At 49.9% G+C, this 16702-nt stretch overlaps 6 protein-coding genes across 6 annotated transcripts; 2 read left to right on the forward strand and 4 right to left on the reverse strand.

Annotated features, from left to right (window-relative positions):
- Positions 1-122: 122 nt before the first annotated feature.
- On the reverse strand, positions 123-2725 carry BDR25DRAFT_88967 (uncharacterized protein). The gene has a single exon (XM_033699197.1). The coding sequence runs from the start codon at positions 2514-2516 to the stop codon at positions 324-326; it is 2193 nt and encodes a 730-aa protein (XP_033552673.1). The 5' UTR covers positions 2517-2725; the 3' UTR covers positions 123-323.
- Positions 2726-2998: 273 nt separating this feature from the next.
- Positions 2999-6831, reverse strand: BDR25DRAFT_278524 (RecF/RecN/SMC protein; the record flags this gene model as incomplete). The annotated part of the gene is made up of 7 exons (XM_033687685.1): positions 2999-3269; positions 3316-3989; positions 4036-4410; positions 4456-6492; positions 6544-6664; positions 6714-6754; positions 6805-6831. The coding sequence occupies 7 exons, from the start codon at positions 6829-6831 to the stop codon at positions 2999-3001; spliced, it is 3546 nt and encodes a 1181-aa protein (XP_033552674.1).
- A 697-nt stretch (positions 6832-7528) lies between these two features.
- Positions 7529-10390, forward strand: BDR25DRAFT_88977 (putative oligopeptide transporter). Its single transcript, XM_033699198.1, has 4 exons — positions 7529-8128; positions 8177-8287; positions 8331-9534; positions 9582-10390. The coding sequence occupies exons 1-4, from the start codon at positions 7753-7755 to the stop codon at positions 10249-10251; spliced, it is 2361 nt and encodes a 786-aa protein (XP_033552675.1). The 5' UTR covers positions 7529-7752; the 3' UTR covers positions 10252-10390.
- A 528-nt stretch (positions 10391-10918) lies between these two features.
- BDR25DRAFT_339817 (uncharacterized protein) lies at positions 10919-12640 on the reverse strand. Its single transcript, XM_033693436.1, has one exon. The coding sequence runs from the start codon at positions 12543-12545 to the stop codon at positions 11028-11030; it is 1518 nt and encodes a 505-aa protein (XP_033552676.1). The 5' UTR covers positions 12546-12640; the 3' UTR covers positions 10919-11027.
- A 156-nt stretch (positions 12641-12796) lies between these two features.
- BDR25DRAFT_331564 (F-box domain-containing protein) lies at positions 12797-13931 on the forward strand (the record flags this gene model as incomplete). Its single annotated transcript, XM_033692652.1, has 3 exons — positions 12797-12897; positions 12949-13774; positions 13826-13931. The coding sequence occupies exons 1-3, from the start codon at positions 12862-12864 to the stop codon at positions 13927-13929; spliced, it is 966 nt and encodes a 321-aa protein (XP_033552677.1). The 5' UTR covers positions 12797-12861.
- A 701-nt stretch (positions 13932-14632) lies between these two features.
- BDR25DRAFT_322274 (uncharacterized protein) lies at positions 14633-16438 on the reverse strand (the record flags this gene model as incomplete). Its single annotated transcript, XM_033692025.1, has 4 exons — positions 14633-15539; positions 15593-15846; positions 15927-16093; positions 16144-16438. The coding sequence occupies 4 exons, from the start codon at positions 16436-16438 to the stop codon at positions 14633-14635; spliced, it is 1623 nt and encodes a 540-aa protein (XP_033552678.1).
- Between the last annotated feature and the right edge of the window lie 264 nt (positions 16439-16702).

Raw genomic sequence — 16702 nt, forward strand, 5'->3', positions numbered from 1 at the left:
CGCGAGAGACTTTGGATTGAGTTTAGGGACTCATCTGGGGTGCAGAAGCTTGTCTGGATTGAAATGGGGAGACTGCGAGGACTCGGCCTCCTTATTTGGAATCGAATTGTGTAGCGATTGAGGAGAGGATGGCTAAGTGATAAGACAGAATTACGAAATGAAGAACAAAATAGGCATCATTAAGAATGTACGCCCACCCAATGAAATCGTCACATCATTAGCGTCCCATCTCAACCCAACCCATCCAAACCGAACCAAACCATGCATGCCCATATCTACCTTCAAGGGCAGAAACACCCTAAGGAAACTCCCCGCACCATCTGTCATTGACCAGAGAAGCTAATCAGCCTCCTTCTCCTCCTCTTCTTCGCCCACCCCTTCTCTCTCCTAAGACTATCACCCCCCTCATCGTCCTCCACAACTCCATCTCCAAGTCCATCCTCCCGGGACTTATCCTTCCTCCGTCCATGATACACACAAATCCTACTCGGACCCCGATATTTCGGATGAAGTGGACACAACGGGGAACTGGGCAAATGCTCCGGAATTAGCCATTCTAGAATCGCCACATCTTCAACCCCTTCAATCTCCCCACTATTAGGTTTTCTCTCGTCTTCTCTTTGATGAACATGATACAAGTCCTGGAAAACAGCCGAGTTTGTGAGAACCGGTGCGGAGAACGGCGCACCGCTCCTCCCAGCCCCAGCCGCAAAGTACTCGGCTGGCGATTTCCTCGGCTGGGAAGATGAAGGCTTTGATAATTGCAACGGCGAATTTCCAGAAACAGATATGCCTTGTGGGCTTTCATCCTCGCTCCCGCTTTTTGGCGTGATATTGCTCTCCTGCGGCATTAGCAGGGCGTCTGAATCCCATACTCCAGCTTGCACGCATGGGGAAGGCCGCGAGTGTTTCACGCCGTGGATGTCGAAGTAGAATTTTGCGAGTTTGCCTCTGATTTCACGTGTTTCATCAAAGAGAGGCGGGGTAGAGACGCGCTGGACGCCAGGGGGGACGAACATTGGAGGGACGGGGAAGCTAGAAATGGGATCTTTCATGGGGTGGGTTGGTGGTTTTGTGGCGGGGGTATGCATTCCAAGCCAGGGGTTTGTGGGGTACATTGAAGACGGTGAGTCGGAGGGTGGTATTTGGGCAGCTGACGGCGGAGGAGTATGAGCTTGTCTTTTCCATGGAGCGCGAAGCCTCGAGGGGAAGGGCTGTGGCGAGTCGGTTAGTTGGCGAGAGGGCGAGTCTGCGGACTCTATGTCTCCGGATGTGAACGGGGCACTCCATCGCCAACGCCTTGAGCGTTTCGCTTGCTTCCTTTGCTGGCCTAATTGATGCAATTCTTCTGTCTTTATAAGATAATTAGGTGCTTCTTTGCTCAGAGGACTTGTTACCGGTGAGATATCGCTCCTTTGACTGGCGCTCCTTCTGTGCATTCGGGGTCGGCTTGAGAAACCTCGGAGGCCTGGTCTCTCTCGCCCTTTGGGTATGCCCTGCGAGGAGAAGATCGGATCACTCCCAGGAAGGAGGCCATGGCCATGCTTGTTATCACCACTGCAAGGGGTTTCTTGGATAGTGGACGGTGGAGAAATTTCCATTGTTGGCCATTCAGGGGGACAGTCCCGTACCCACGGAAACTTTGGACTTCGAGACCGGTTGGAACCTATCTGCGGGAGACTTGGGGGAATTGGCGTTATAGGGGTGCGTTGTCGAGGAGGTAGATTAGGTAAGCCCAGCGGCAGAGTGAGCTTCATCGCATCCGCATTGTCCAATTTCCGTCGGTCTTTCAACCCACGTTTCACTGGCTCGATTCCAGTAGGCTTGCTGCGCTCTTTGTCCTCCGATCGAGCTCTTCTTATCTTGGGGTTAATTCTGAATGACAATCTTCGACTAGGGTTACTAGATCGTCGAATAACCGGGGTTGGAACATCTGTCGCGGTTCCCCCACTGCGATTCTCGTACTTCTTCTTGATCGCGTTTAACATTGTAAGGTCTGGAGCAACTCCCAATAGTCCATGAGCGATGCTGCTAACAGAAGATAGACTGGTACTATCGCAAGATATCTCGTGGGTGATGAAGGATTCAGTACTATCTCTTTGGGGGGGGCTTTCTGCTGTATCGAAAGCACATATGCTCGTACGCCTGCCAGTCACCGGCTTGACTCGTGATTTGTGGATCGTCAAATTAGAGCCTGTGCTAGAGCTTTTGCGGGGATGCCGGCTCTCGTGATAATTACCTCCTAGTGGTATTTCCCACATGAAACCCTCACGTCTATTCTCAGGCCTCGGCGTAGATCCGTTTCCAGGGGTTACAGTACAGCCCACGGAGTCGGCATGCTCTTGGAATGAGGTCCAGTGTCTGGGTAGCGTTGACCGTGGTGTCGGGTGCACAACTAGGTCATTCCCATTACTAAGATTTCGTGATCCTAGAATGCTACTCGAGTCTTTCGCAGCTACACCGTCTCGGCGCTGCTCGATATGAGACGATACCTCAGAAGAAGCTGATGCCGACATATACTGACGACGGTGAGAGATTGTGAGGGCTGAGCGGGCAGACTCGCTTCGGATGGGGTGAGCGACAGCGTATAGGGAATGAAATGGAGGATGTAGTCATAGGGTACTTATAGGAATGGAGCGGACGGCCAGAAATCCGCGGGGCAAGGGACGAACATGATAGATGGCGAACAGGAAGAGAGAAGGGATTGTGGTGCTGTGAAGCCAAGTTCGCGGAACGGCTAGGCGATCGCCATCCATATCGGGAAGGAGGCATCGAAGAACAAGAGATTCAAGCAATTGCAATTAGGAACTGACCATTCAGCGCCGGCCCGACTTAGGACTTGCCTCCTTTCCCAGAATTAGCTCCGATATACAAAAGTAAAAAAAAGACGCCGAGTCATGCCTTCCCAATGCGACATTCACCATACAGCTGCACAAGACCCCCAAAACATGTAGCCCATACCAGCATTCCCAGGTTCATCGTAATTCATCTAGTTTCGTTACCTCTTCATCTCAGCCGCAGTAGTCGCTTGCACAACACTAGTTCCGTCAACAAACCTTGTCCGGAAGATCCGGTTAGCGTTCTCAAACATGCCATCCTTCAAACTTACAACAATGAACTGCGAGCCCTTGAATCTGTTCTTGATAAGAAGGCCGATGTTCTGTGTGTGGGAAGGATCCAGTGCGGCGTCAACCTCATCAAGGATGTACATTGGTGCTGGCTTAAATTGCAGCAACGCCATGATGAGAGACAAGGCGATTAAAGATCTACTAAGTGTAAGTATCGCAGTCACATGGAACATAAGACAGCACTTACCGCTGACCACCGCTCAACTCAGTCAAACTTTGTTTCCAGACTTTGCCAAGCATGACCTTCACCTCCAGACCATCTGCGATTGTTTTGCCTTCGGGTGGGTCCAATTTCGCAAAACTTCCGGGAAGAAGCTCATTGAAAATCTGCCCAAAGTCGCCATTGACCTTTTCCCAAGTTTTGTGCAGAGCTTTCTTCTTGTACTCGTCGAGATTCACAATCGTCTCCTCGATCTTTTTCTTGTCTTTGATGACAGTAGCCATGTTCCTTTTTAAGCTAGCTTCCTTCTTCTCGACGCTGTCTATCATAGCCATGACTTTTGGATTGATCTTGTTCTTCATGCCCTGGAACCGCTCTTGGAGATTCTTCCGGGTAGCCTTGCAGTCAGACATGTTCTGACCTCGGAAGTCGTAAGGGGTCCCTGGTCGACCGAAGAGTTCACACTCATCAGCGATCCAGTCGTGCTCCTTTTCAAGAGCCTTGAGGTTTTGTGACGCTGCGTCTCGTTCCTTGTGAAACCTCTCAATATCGTGACCAAGAGTCTGTTGCTCAAGCCCCTCTTCAGTGATGAGGGAGTTCTTTGATCGGATTGCTTCCTCCAAGGCACGTAGTTCATCGTCGAATCCGGTCAGCTTAGCTTGTTCGTCCGATAGGTTAGCCTGAGCGAGATCGTGTGCATCCTTCAAACATGTTAGCAGGCTGCCGAACAAGGACATATTTACATACCTTTGCTTGAGCTTGCTCTGCAATCAACGTATTAATCTCTTCTTGCTGGGTCGTCAACGTCGTCTGCACGTCCTGTAATTGCTCCTGGGCGGCCGAAAGATCGCCTCCGCATTGCTCAGACTCAACCATTGCTTCCCTCATTTCCAGTTGCAGTGGTTTGATTGAACCGTTATTTTTGTTGAGTGCCTTCTTCAGTTTGTCCAATGATGCTTTCAACTCGGCGAGCTTGCTACCCTTGTTGTTATTGAACTCATTCATGTCGCGTTCGATGCGCTTAATCTCTTTGGAAGCCTCGTCCTGTCTAGACTTCGCATCCTTGACATCTCCCTTGAGCTTCAGAATGCTAGCTTTCATCTCCTCAACTGCTTGGATGATCTAAGACGCCATTAGTATTGTTGGATCAAGGGGTCTAAAACTTACTGAAGATGACGAGTTACCGCTAATCTGCTCCTCTGTAAGTTTAATCTCGTGGGTCTTAAGATCAAGCTCCTGTTTCGTCTTGCGGGTGGTATCAAGCCTCTTCTTTTCCCTTGCCATTGTTGCCTGTAGCACTGCGAGCTGTTTCTCTTGCACTTGAAGTTCCTTGGTAAGCTCATTGAGTTTCTGTAAGGTTACCAAAACACCACTCGACTGTGGTGCGCTACCTCCAGATAATGTCCCCGCGGGGTCGTACACATCTCCCTCGAGAGTGACACTCTTCATTCGAACAGCAGGATCAAAGGTGACACGCTTCGCAGTTTCGGCATCCTCGCAAACAAGCGTCGAGCCAAAAACGTATTCCATCGCAGTCGTGACTTCATCTTCATATCCGATCAACGAAAGTGCCAGATCGACCTTGCCAGGAGCTATCTTTTGAGCTGCACCAATCTTCTGGGCCGATGCCCTAAAAGCAGAAATTTTGTTAAGCGGAATAATGGTTACGCGCTTCCTGAGTTTACCATTTTGAAGCAGCTGAGTACCAGTATCGGCTGTGTCCACGACAACATTATAGAGTCTGCCTCCGGCACAGATCTCCAAAGCGGTCCCTGCATGAGTGCGTTCCTTCTCCAGTGTAAACAACTGAGCAACAAGACCCTTGACACGCGATCGATCGAAATTTGGAGACGGATCGTTGTAACTGAAGTCAATGTTCGCGACTCTCCTCTTCAACCCGTCGGCTTGCTGTTTGATATCGCGTATCTTTGTTTGGAGCTGGGACTCTTGCTGGTACATGTCCGATTCTTTTCCTGGCTCAAACCCCATCTTTGCGAGCTCGGCTTCCAGCCTCTTAGCTTGGGTCTTGAGAGCCTCGAGGTCTTTCAGCAGTCCAGAGTTCTGTTCCTTCGCCTTCTTTGCCTTCGGCTCTTCCTCCTTAATGCGCTTCTCGAAATGGGATATTTTAAGCTTGGCCTGCTCCTGTTCTGTAGCGGCGGCGCTGGCTCGGTTCCTGGAGTCTTGAAGCTGACCCTGGTATCCGCTCTCCTGGCCTTCTCTGGAAGCGACACCCGTCTGAAGCGTCTGAAACAGTTCCTCTTTTTTCTCCACTTCTTCTGTCTGCTTGGCGAGCTCATCATGGGCCGTTTTATACTTTTCCTGGAGTTTTTCGTAGGTCTCCGTCTTCTCCCGGAGCTGGGTCTCGAGCTCCTTAACACTCTTCTCAATCTTCTTCCGTCTATCAGACTCCTCGGCCATGCTGGACTTTTTCAGTTCGAGGACAGTTGACAGCCGGACGATCTCGTGCGAATGCATCTTGACATCCTCCTCCAGGGCCTGAAATTTACCGCCTTTGCGAAGCTCTTTTTCTCGGGTGGCTTTGACCTTCTTGATGTCCTCTTGGAGGTATTCGATCTCCTTCTTCATCCGGACCGCGGACCCTTCTAGGTCCTTTGCCCGCTGCTTCTTTGCTTCGAGGTCGCCCGCAGATTGTCGTAATCTCTCCTTGTACCGCACATAGTCATGGGCAACAACCAGCCGTGTAAGTCGTTCAAGGTCGCTCTGTGTTTGCTGGAAATCCAAGAAAGCGCGCTTCTCTTGGCGAAGTTTCTCCAATTTGGGGTCAATCTCATCCCGCAGCAGCTCGCTAAGCTCTTGCACCTTCATCTCCTTCTTTGCCATTGTCTTGAAAGCCTTGTCTCGCCTGTCCTCAAACATGCGTGTCCCGGCGGCTTCTTCAATCATGGCAAGTATTTCCACTGCCTTCATATTCAGGACCTTCGTGATTCGGCCCTGCATGATCAGGAAGTTGGGATTGTTGATGTTTAGCTGGACCGACTGGAACAGGTTTTGCACTGTCTGTTGTTGTGCGCGATGTCCGTTGATCATATATTTGCTTGTTCCGCCCATGACTATCTGCCTCATAACAGAGATTTGTGCCTCGTCCTCGAAACCAATGGGGCTCTTCTTCTTGTCGCGGTTGTCAAAAACGATGGTAACACTAGCTTTCGTAACTCCGCCCTGACCACGTTTGTATATGAGGTCCTGTTCGGCCAGTCTTAGTACTTGACATCAATGTGGCGCATATTTATCTACCTGCAGGTTTTGAGCCCGAACAGTGCTCATGTTCGTTATACCGAGCACAAAACATATTGCGTCCAAAATATTTGACTTCCCAGATCCATTAAGTCCAGTAATGGAGTTGAAGCTCCCGTCCCTATACACAGTGAGCTGTGATTCTTGTGCAGATTCGGAGGTAAACAAACCAGCCAGAGATGACAGTTCGGACAGCGTACGATTTGAAACCCTGCGAAAATATGTTAGAGGCATAGTAAATCCTCCTATCGCAACACTTACGTCTAATACTACTTCGACGACCCTCATGGCGGCTGCATGTGCTGTTGTTGTTCGTGTTGAGGTTTGTTTTGACTTGACCGCGCCAAGTTGGACAGGAAGGCTGACTAAGGTTCACGCTTTCACGTGCAGCGCTAAGCCTTTCCTGTCGCTCAAGCTTTATCTGCATCATTTCTCCCTCCTTCTCACCATCACTACTCACCTTTCCGCTAGGCCTGTGACTAAGACACTCTCTACAGTACACGCCATAGCGATGCTGCACAATGGCACCGCACTGTTACACCCGTGGCTGCGCGATGCGATCCTTCGTAGTTGGGTCTGCGCTTCGAACAACGGCATCTTTCATCGTTCCACAATCGATGGTTACCAGCACCATCGATTACTTTCGAGCGCATCTAGTCCCACACATCTCGCTCTCCAATGAATTGCGATCCTCGTTACACTCGTCGGCCCCGCAGCCAGGCTCATGTGCGGATGCCAGGATCCATTACTGAGGAAGAATCCATGGGTGAATTTACAGGCTACTCTCTACGGAGAGTCTAATCGTTCTGTAATTTTCCTTGCGTAGGCTCAATTCACTTGCATCTCACGAGAAATGCGCAGTCTGATCAAGCTCTTCAAGAGGCGCCGCCACGCAAGGCTTGTCTCACACGATCATGGGTCAGTGCTGAACCCTGGAAGTGCCTCGAAAATAGCGGGGATTGATCGTGTTCAGAAGAGGAAGTTCCAAATTCACCCGCCGCTTCAAATCACATCATTTAGCTAAATTAGATGCCCAACACTCTAGCCCTCACGCAATCGCAAGGGTATGTGTCGCATTCAAAGATAAGTGTCTCTTTAAGAGCGGCCAAATCCTCTTCACCTCTTTGCCGCCACCAGACTACCCCTCTTCCCTTCAGCTTCCCCCATCTGCTGCTCTCTAGCAGAGGGTAGGATAGTCCAACCGACGGGATGGCCAACGTCTTTAGTCGTTTCCAGAAGCAACCTGGCGGAGGTAGCGGTGAGTCTCAAGAGGGAAACGCTGTGACAGCCATCGACCACGATTTGTCGGAGACAATCAATCCCGAGAAGAATAATCCTGAAATCGCCATGGCAGGAGACTTGCCTACACCCTTCGAAAATGAAGACGACATCCCAGAAGACGTTCGAGAGTTGCCCAAGGTTGTGCGTAGCATCGTGAGCCTCGAAGATGATCCAACTTCGCCCACCATTACCTTTCGATACTTCATACTCTGCTTCATCTTCGTTCCTCCGGGTGCAATTCTGTACACCATAGGAGCATATAGGACAACGGCAGCTGTATATCCTATTCTCTTCGTTCAGATAGGTAGGTGTTGGTCCCAGGCTTTAAACTTGAAGAGACTAAATAGCGTAGCTTCTCACTACGTAGGACAGTGGCTTGCAGAGATCCTGCCAGGTAGGATAATTCGGGTTCCATTCACTAAGCTCAGCTTCAGTTTGAATCCTGGTCCATGGAATGCCAAAGGTAAGTCGCTCCAAATTTCAAAGATGCAAGCTAATGGTGAAAGAAAACGTGCTTGTTACATTGACTGCTGCCTCTGGTGCCACGGGAAATGCTGCATGGTCCGCTATCTCGCTCGCTCAGCTCTACTATAACACCTACATCCCTGTACCAGTGGCACTTTTCTTCATGTGGGCAATCGTATACATAGGATACGCCATGGCTGCTCTAGCTCGACAGTTCTTACTCTACGATCCCATCTATACATGGCCTTACTCCTTGATGCAAACAGCTGTTTTCGAGACGATGCGGAAATCTTCCCGTGATTCCAGGGTCGCGAGAAAACAGAAGTACGTCTTCTTCATGGTCTTCGGATTCTGCATTTTCTGGCATTTCTTGCCCGAGTATATATTTCCGTTCCTGAGCTCGCTCTCGTTTCTCTGCTGGGTCGCGCCTAGAAATCCCGTGGCCAACTTCATTGGAGCCGGTATTGGTGGCATGGGTTTCCTGAACCTGTCCCTTGATTGGGCGAACATCTCCAACCAATCGCTAATCAGCCCCATGATTACCCCCTTCTGGACAACCTGTGTTCTTACCGCAGCCTTCGTCCTAAACTGCTGGATTTTACTCCCTGCTGCGAAGTGGGGAAGTCTAGGAGAATGGAAGCACAATCTTATGTCGAATCGTGTGTTTCTGGCCAATGGAACTAAATATCCGGTGGCGGAGCTAATCGGGCCTAACCACACCTTCAACGAAACTGCATATCAGCATTACGGTCCAGTTTACATGGGTGCTCAGGCCATCTGGAGTCTCTTCTTTGATTACTCCTCATATATTTCTGCCTTCACCTGGATGCTTCTTTTCGGCTGGGACAATATTCGGGGCACAATGGCTAAACTCCGTGAACGAGCGGCCTCTAGAGGCAAGGACTCCATCAATCACTTCTATACAGACCGCCTCAACGTTATACAACGACAATACAAAGAAGTCCCTCTGTGGTGGTATCTTGCTTTGTTCGTGGCATCTTTTGTCACTATAGTCACGATTCTAGCGAAAGGGTACTTCTTCATTCCAATCTGGACGTTCTTCGTTGCCATCTTGACGTCTGGATTTATGATCGTCCCGTTCAGTTGGCTCTACTCATTTTCTAGCTTTCAAGTTGCCATTGGAACCTTCAACGAGCTTCTCTATGGCTTTATGGTGCACGCCGTGAGTGGTCACAAGCATCCTGCCGGCGCGAATACGTATGGATGCATAGCTGGAGATATATGGTAAGATCATCATCTATCTTTATTCAATCCCCTACTAACACGCTTAGGTACCGCGCCCAATATATGCTCCAAGACCAAAAAATCGGCCACTACATGCACATCCCACCACGTGCTGTCTTCTTCAGCCAAATCTTCGGTGAACTCATCGGCATCCCCATCAACTATGGTATCATCCAGTGGGTTCTCAGGACCAAACGCGAATATATCCTCGGCAACATAAAAGACCCACTTGGCCAATGGACTGGACAACTACTTGCATCCTACAACACCATGGGGGTGCAATACGTTCTCATCGGACCCAAGCGCCTCTTCGCCCAGCACATGTACAAGCCGCTTCCATGGGCTTTCTTGTACGGAGCCGCTGCTCCCTTTATTCTGTACTTGCTCCATCGCAAGTGGCCGAAATCAAAGCTTAAGTTCCATCTCTGGAATGTGACAATCTTTGGTTCCGGCGTCAGTCAGTTCTACGGAAACCTTAGTACTGGGTATATTTCCAGATTTATCGTCGGTTATATCTCCATGAGGTGGTACTTCCGCCATCGGTTTGAGACCTGGAGGAGGTATAATTTCCTCATTGCTGCGGCACTCGATGCGGGATTTAATATCGCTATGTTGTTGATGTTTCTCATCTTCTCCAGTGGCAAAATCATCAAGATGCCGTTATGGTGGGGCAATAATGAGGAGAGTGTGGAGAGGTGCTTTGCACTGGATAACTAAGACTCTTGAAGTGGTAGAGTGGCTGAGAGATGTGAATCACCTAATTAGCTCCTGGATCTTCCAACCATGTGGAGAAGAACTCTCACAAAGATCTAGAAATCATTAATATCTTCTCATTCCTTCCGTCTGGGCTCCTCGGTGGTCAATATTATAAATCTCTTCCTCACTCGACTTTATCCTTGCCCTTCTTCTTGCTCTAAACATAACTGTACAATAAAGGCTACACAGCTTCCGGTATCATCATCACTGCGATAATCCTAAGAGCCCTACGTGTCCCAAGTTCTGTGGTGTATTTAAATGCCCCTAACCAAAACCCTAGACGCGGTAATGCTACGTTTTCACTGTCAGCATATATTGCAGAATAGGTACAAGATAAATTGAATTTAGTAAATCTTATGCTAGAATTATAGATGATATTAATAGAAGACAAAAATATGTCACGAATCACCCCTGCCCATACAAGAGACTGTCTGCTTCTTGCAAGGTTGCATCTCCGCTTTATTCGCGGCCCGCAAGATATTCATGACTAGTGTTCAAGATCTAGGTAAGACAGTTATAGTGAGCTCGCTGGGGTCTATAGAGCGCAAATAAATAAAATGTTAACACATAAGGGTATATAGAATGCAGCCCAATTTGGGAAACTTGAAAGTCGACCCATCCCGTGCTCCAGCTTTTGATGCGCCGACTGTTGTTCATACATGACATAACGGAATTACCTCGTAACGAAACAGAAAAAATTGAACTCGAAAGACGCTCTCACAATCACATCGTACTCTTCATCTCTTCCTCTCTGGAGTCTTCGGGATAAGGCCCATTCCCTGATTCTTCATCTTGGCCAAGGCTTCTTCAACCGTCTTTTGTTTTTTAGTAACATGATTGTGACGGTTCTCCACTTCTTTTTCGTATTCCTTCGCTAGCTTTCGTTTCTGCTGCCTCGCTTCCTTCGTACGCTTGATGATGCTGCTGAATTGGTCCAGGAACCAATCTCCAGCATCCTCCCATTCTTGAGTAGGCAGAGTGCTGAAGAACTTCGCCTGGTCAGGACCGTCAAGATTCTGGACATGCTGTAGGCGTTCAACCAGGGGCCTCTCAAGCATGTTGTCGGAAATAACAGGCGTGCCCGCTCGTGGATTCTTGTCGAAATTTTCGTTTATTAAGTCTTCATATGCCATCTTGTGAAGTTCGGGAAGGTCGTAGTCCTCGACTGGGCCTTGGGGCTGAGCTTCCGCGGCCTCCTCAGAACGGTGAAGTGTTGGCGGTTTCACAGCTTGCTCCTCTGAAATGGGAAGAGTAGGCAAATGTTGCTTAATGATCGTCGGATCGGATTTCTGACGTTGGCTGCTAAGCTGAAGTGGCGTTTCATTCTGGCTACGGAAATTGCGGTGGGCAGTTACTTCAACAGAAGGAGTGGGAAGGATCTGACTGTACTGAAGCTTGGCGCCCCGACGCATAGTTGTGGCGTTCGTGTCGGCACCGTTGTCCCTAGGTTCAACGTGTGGTGGCTGAAAGGGTTGAGGTTGCTGATACGGTGGACGATCAGGGAGGCGAAGAAGCGGTTGGTTCGCAAAATGTTGTCGACCCTGAGCTTTCACACCGAGGCGCTGCGGGGAAGGAGAGATCTCGTTCTGCTCGTCGAAGTCTTCGGAAGCAGGATCTTGAGCTTGGTTGTACTTTCCCGGAAGCCCCTCTGGAATACCAGAAGTGGTTGATGGGTATGAATTGTTGGCATCGAAAATGCCATACTGGTTTCCCGCCTGGTAATCGTTCAAGAATTTGCATTGAAGTGACGGTTCGGCATCTTCAAAGCCCCCCTGCTGAAGAATTCGCCACTGTTCTTCAGTGAATCGCGGCTCTTCGTCATCCTCTCCATCGCTTTCATCTCTCGCCTCACCTTCCACCTCGCCTTCCGCATCAGATTCGTTCTCGACATCCTCATTATCACTATGTTCCTGATCAGAGATATGTTCATGTCGCTGGCTATCGATGACATGGACAACTGACTCCCGCGGAAGAGTGGTATCAAGACTCTCAGCGTCAGTGTCGTAGGTATCCTGCTTAGGTCCCATGCGACGGCTTGGAGCCCCACGCTGAACTGACTGCTGTTGCATGGTTGATTGATGGCCATGGCTGAAATTCTGTGGTTGACCTCGAGAATGCTGCGTCCCATGATTTTGACGATGAAGAGTCGTCTTCGACACCGGAATCTTTAGGTTGGCAGCAATTTGCTGTCGATGGGCACTGCTGGGTCGACTATTCTGCGGACTGTTCGCCCTACCGCGAACGAAGTTTTGCATGGCGGTGAGAGGCTCGGGATATCTCCCGTAGTAAGCACTCCAGCCCCACTAGACACGTTGTAATCAAGTGTTGAGAGTGAAAAGGATCATTTGAGAAGTCGTGATGATGTTATGGTGTTGAACCTCGAAGTAGAAAGCGCGGTTTTGTTCCGAAGAATGCGCCTTGCCAAAATGGGCCTAGTACGATACAATGATGATATCGTATCTTATCGCCATTCACTGCTTTATTGCCGTTTACGCTCACTTTGACCCCGCTCACTACCTTCAACCTTATTATCGTCTTTCACTTCTCGAATTCTGCATCACCTCTTTCACAATGACTGAATGCTACCTATACAAACTCCCAAATGAGGTACTCCACTGCCCGCGCTCCCAGCCGAACCCCACTAATCACTCTTCCAAGCTCCTCCTCCACATCCTCACGCCTCTACCTACCCCTCAACTTCTCCCCTTAACCGTGCTTTCTCACCGTATATACACCCTTATTCTGCGCATCCTACACAACCGGCTCGTTGCAGCATCCGAGTTGAATTCGCATTCGCTCCTACTGGAATGCTACCACCCCTCAGCAAAGCTCACCGAGCCGCCATACTTCTGTACATACCACGGCACTGATGGCCTCACAACATACAAGCCTCCGTATGAGAACGATGCGAACCTTGCTGGACGTCTTGGCGAGATGCGCAACATGTACTCGCGCTTCCGGCCTCATCGTCGCGACCTTGAGCTGGGAGGGAGACGGGTGCGTTGGCCGCCTGGGGATGTCCCCGGAAGCCGGACTTTTCCGGGTACTGCGTCAGATAGGTTTGAAGGCGAAACCGTGAAGCAGATATTGAGTCTGGAAGGACATGAATTGTTCACACAATTGGTTGCTCAGACCAATCTAGTGAAGATTGGGCCGCGAAATGGGTTGTTTACTTGTTTTGTGGCTGTAGATGAAGGTGTTGTGAGAGTTTGGAGGGAGTGGCTTGGAGATATGGCCGCGAAGAGGGAGAGTGGGGTTCCAGGGGCGGAAGACGTCGTTGAGGAAGGGGAGAAAGGAAAGGGTGCTATTCGCGATATCCCAGATGCTGGAAAGAGTGCAATTGATGAGAGAATCCTATGGATCACTGCTGCTAATAATACAGGACTGAGATTCAGTATCAAGGAAAGGAGGCTGAGAAGAGATGCACCTATCCTTATCAGAGCCGACGAAGATATACCTGTGAGCTATGAAATCGAGTACAATGGTAATGTTTCGTGTTATACCCCACTCAACCTGACACTAACGTATGCTCCAGAACTCCTCGTTCGCACATCACATCTTCTACTCATGCTAGAAAAGTCCCTGGTGCAAGAGGATAACTCCTCTGGTAAAGCCGTAGTCTTTGGCTCTTTTGGATGAGGCTCCTATGCTCTATACAGAGAAAATAGGAATGCGCATATATACGCATTTGCAACAGGCCATTATCGTTCAACCCGTCCCCCCTATTCAGCGCTACAGTATAGGTCGCAAAATACCACGATTCATTTAAAATGGTTGCATTTGCACTGCGCTTCTCGCTACAAAGCTCAGTGATTGATTTTGAGCGTTGCAAAACACCTGGAGCTGCACACATCACTTTCGACAGCCGTATTGGATTCAGTCAAAATTGAGGAAGGAAAGAAGTTGGACGAAGTGAGTAATGACTTGGGGGGGGGGGGGGGGCGATGTTTTCACCACTTTGGCGCCAAGCCAATTCAGGCAAAACGTGAAGCAGGGCTTATTCCTCCACAACAAAGACATCTAGGCATGGCAGCACCTTACATACAGCAAGGGAATGTGTGAAGTCACCATGGTGTGCAATTAACCCAGAACTAAGTTCTTACAGCTTCGGAAATGCATTTGGCGAGAGTAAATGAACCGGGAACACGGAGAATTTCGCACCATCCAATCAAAAAGCAAGCATGGTATATTGCAACATGAAGATTCTCCAATTAGTCCGACCATCAATGCCCACTCCTTCCAGAACACCTAGTGGCTCTAACCCTACATGTTCAACGAACCAAAAGACACCATACAAAGGAAAGCCACCTCTTCCCTACCACGTATCCTTCACATATGCTGTCTACAAGAGAGCAGCGAGCGCAAGGATAGCACCACCAACAACACCCGCAGCCTTAACCTCCTTGTTCACGGCCGCGCCCGTGAACTGTGCCGGCGTTCCCGTAGGATTATAATATCCTGTGGGCGTCGCATATGTCACCAAGGTCGGTGAGTAGGTATAAGTATACGCTGGCGGCGCGGTGTACTCTGGAGATAACGTAGTATGCGCATGCGGGGTGGGCGTCACGTACGGGATAGCAGAGTACGTAGTGTACTTCTCGTGCTCGGTGAAGCACTCCGTCTCCGTGAACGTGTAGCCCTCGCAAGTCTTGCAGGTGTGGATGACGGGCGGGATGTAGGTTGGCAGAACGCCGCCGGAGCAAGATGGGCATGCTGTAGTGGTGACCGTGCAGAAGTCGGTGCTGACGTAGGTGATGTGCTCAGTGCTCATAGCGCAAGCGTAGCAAGGGAGGATCGAGGTTGAGATGTCATAGATGGGTCGTTCGTAGGTGGAGCACGGGACGTAGACAGTCTCGGAGAGGGTAACTTCGACGATGACTTCAACACCGATGATCTTGCCGCTAGTCGGACACGACGGGGTGACATATGGAGGCGGAGTGTAGGCCTTGGTATAACCTCCTGGGTAGCCATAGGTGGGCGTAGCGCTGGAGTTTCCATATGGGTAGGATGGAGTGGAGTATCCGCTGGGATACGTAGGTGGGTGAGAGTATCCAGTGCCCGTGGGACCAGTTGGGGTAGTCGTGTTGCCTGGCTTGCATGTTCCGTCGCCGTTGGGCAGACCGCTTTCGCATTTGCAGCTCAGCGAGCAGCCGTCGCCGTTCACAGTGTTGTGGTCATCACACTCCTCGCCTAAGTCCTTGTCCCAAATACCGTCGCCGCACTTAGCAGGAGTAGCACCTCGAGAAAGGCTGAGCCATGTTAGCTGCTTGCGAGTACTTCATATGGCTTCGGGGATACTGACATATATGGCAATCCGACGGTCCCGTCACCAAAAGTCTGAGAGCCGACGCCGAGGATGTCCTGAGCAATAGCGAGAGCCTCAAAGCCGTTCATGCCGATTGAGGGGTATGATGCGAAAGCTTCATGGACACTGCAACTCCAATCAGACAGGGAGGCGTCATCAAGAGAATCCATGGCTTCCGAGTGAGCCACGAGATGGACCTTGTTGTAGCAATCCAAGTTGCCACGCACTGTGAAGTCACCGAAGTAGGAGAGCTAGCAGAAATCAGCACCCACTCATGAGGTATGAATTTCAGGGTCAAAAGTGAAGACTCCAAAAGTCTCGTCCGACTTACAGCATCAACCTTGGCAGAGTCTTCGCTCTCATAGTAGCAAGACAAAGCAAAGTAGAGACCAGTCTGTGGAACGCCGGCTGGTGTGGTACCAGCCGCGGCAAACTTAATCGAGTTGTCAATCAGGGTCTTTGCCTTGCCCTGGCCGAAGTGGTATGAAGGATCAGTGCCTTGAACAAAGTCAGTAGCCATCTTCACCTGTCTAGATACCCGTACACACCGATCAAGATGATGTTGCCGGTCACAGCAGGAGACCAGACGCTCTTTGAATCCTCCAAAAACTTGATAGTGCTAACAGAGCCGCAAGAAGGATCAGGAATAACGATAGCCTTGAACTTGGCGAAATCCTCGGTCTTCATGGCAGCCCATTCCGCTTCGGTAACGAGCTTGGTGGAAAGGCCCATGGCGACAGCTTCATCGTATTCGTTGTATTGCAGTCCCTCGAGGAAGAGAAGGTCTTGGGCGGCTGCCGATGCAGCAAGTCCGGCCATGAGGCCAAAGGATGAGAACTTCATGTTGGTTTGAAGCAGATCAGAAATTAGATTAATGAGTGTAAATCCTCAGAGAGGAAAACGAGTGACGGGGGGAAAGACTTGTAACGAGTGTAACGAGTGTAACTCGGTAAGTGGTGTAAAGAAGAGGTGAGAGGCTTTCAACGGCCTATTTAAACATCTCCTGGGTACAGGCGTTCGATGAGCACAGCCACGAGCTCACGAGAATGACTTCCTTGCTGCAGCATGACAGTGGAAATTGGCAAAGGCAGGTACCCGCAGTCGACG

Source organism: Lindgomyces ingoldianus (genome assembly GCF_010093535.1).
Source record: "Lindgomyces ingoldianus strain ATCC 200398 unplaced genomic scaffold BDR25scaffold_4, whole genome shotgun sequence".
In the NCBI taxonomy this organism is placed as follows: domain Eukaryota; kingdom Fungi; phylum Ascomycota; class Dothideomycetes; order Pleosporales; family Lindgomycetaceae; genus Lindgomyces; species Lindgomyces ingoldianus.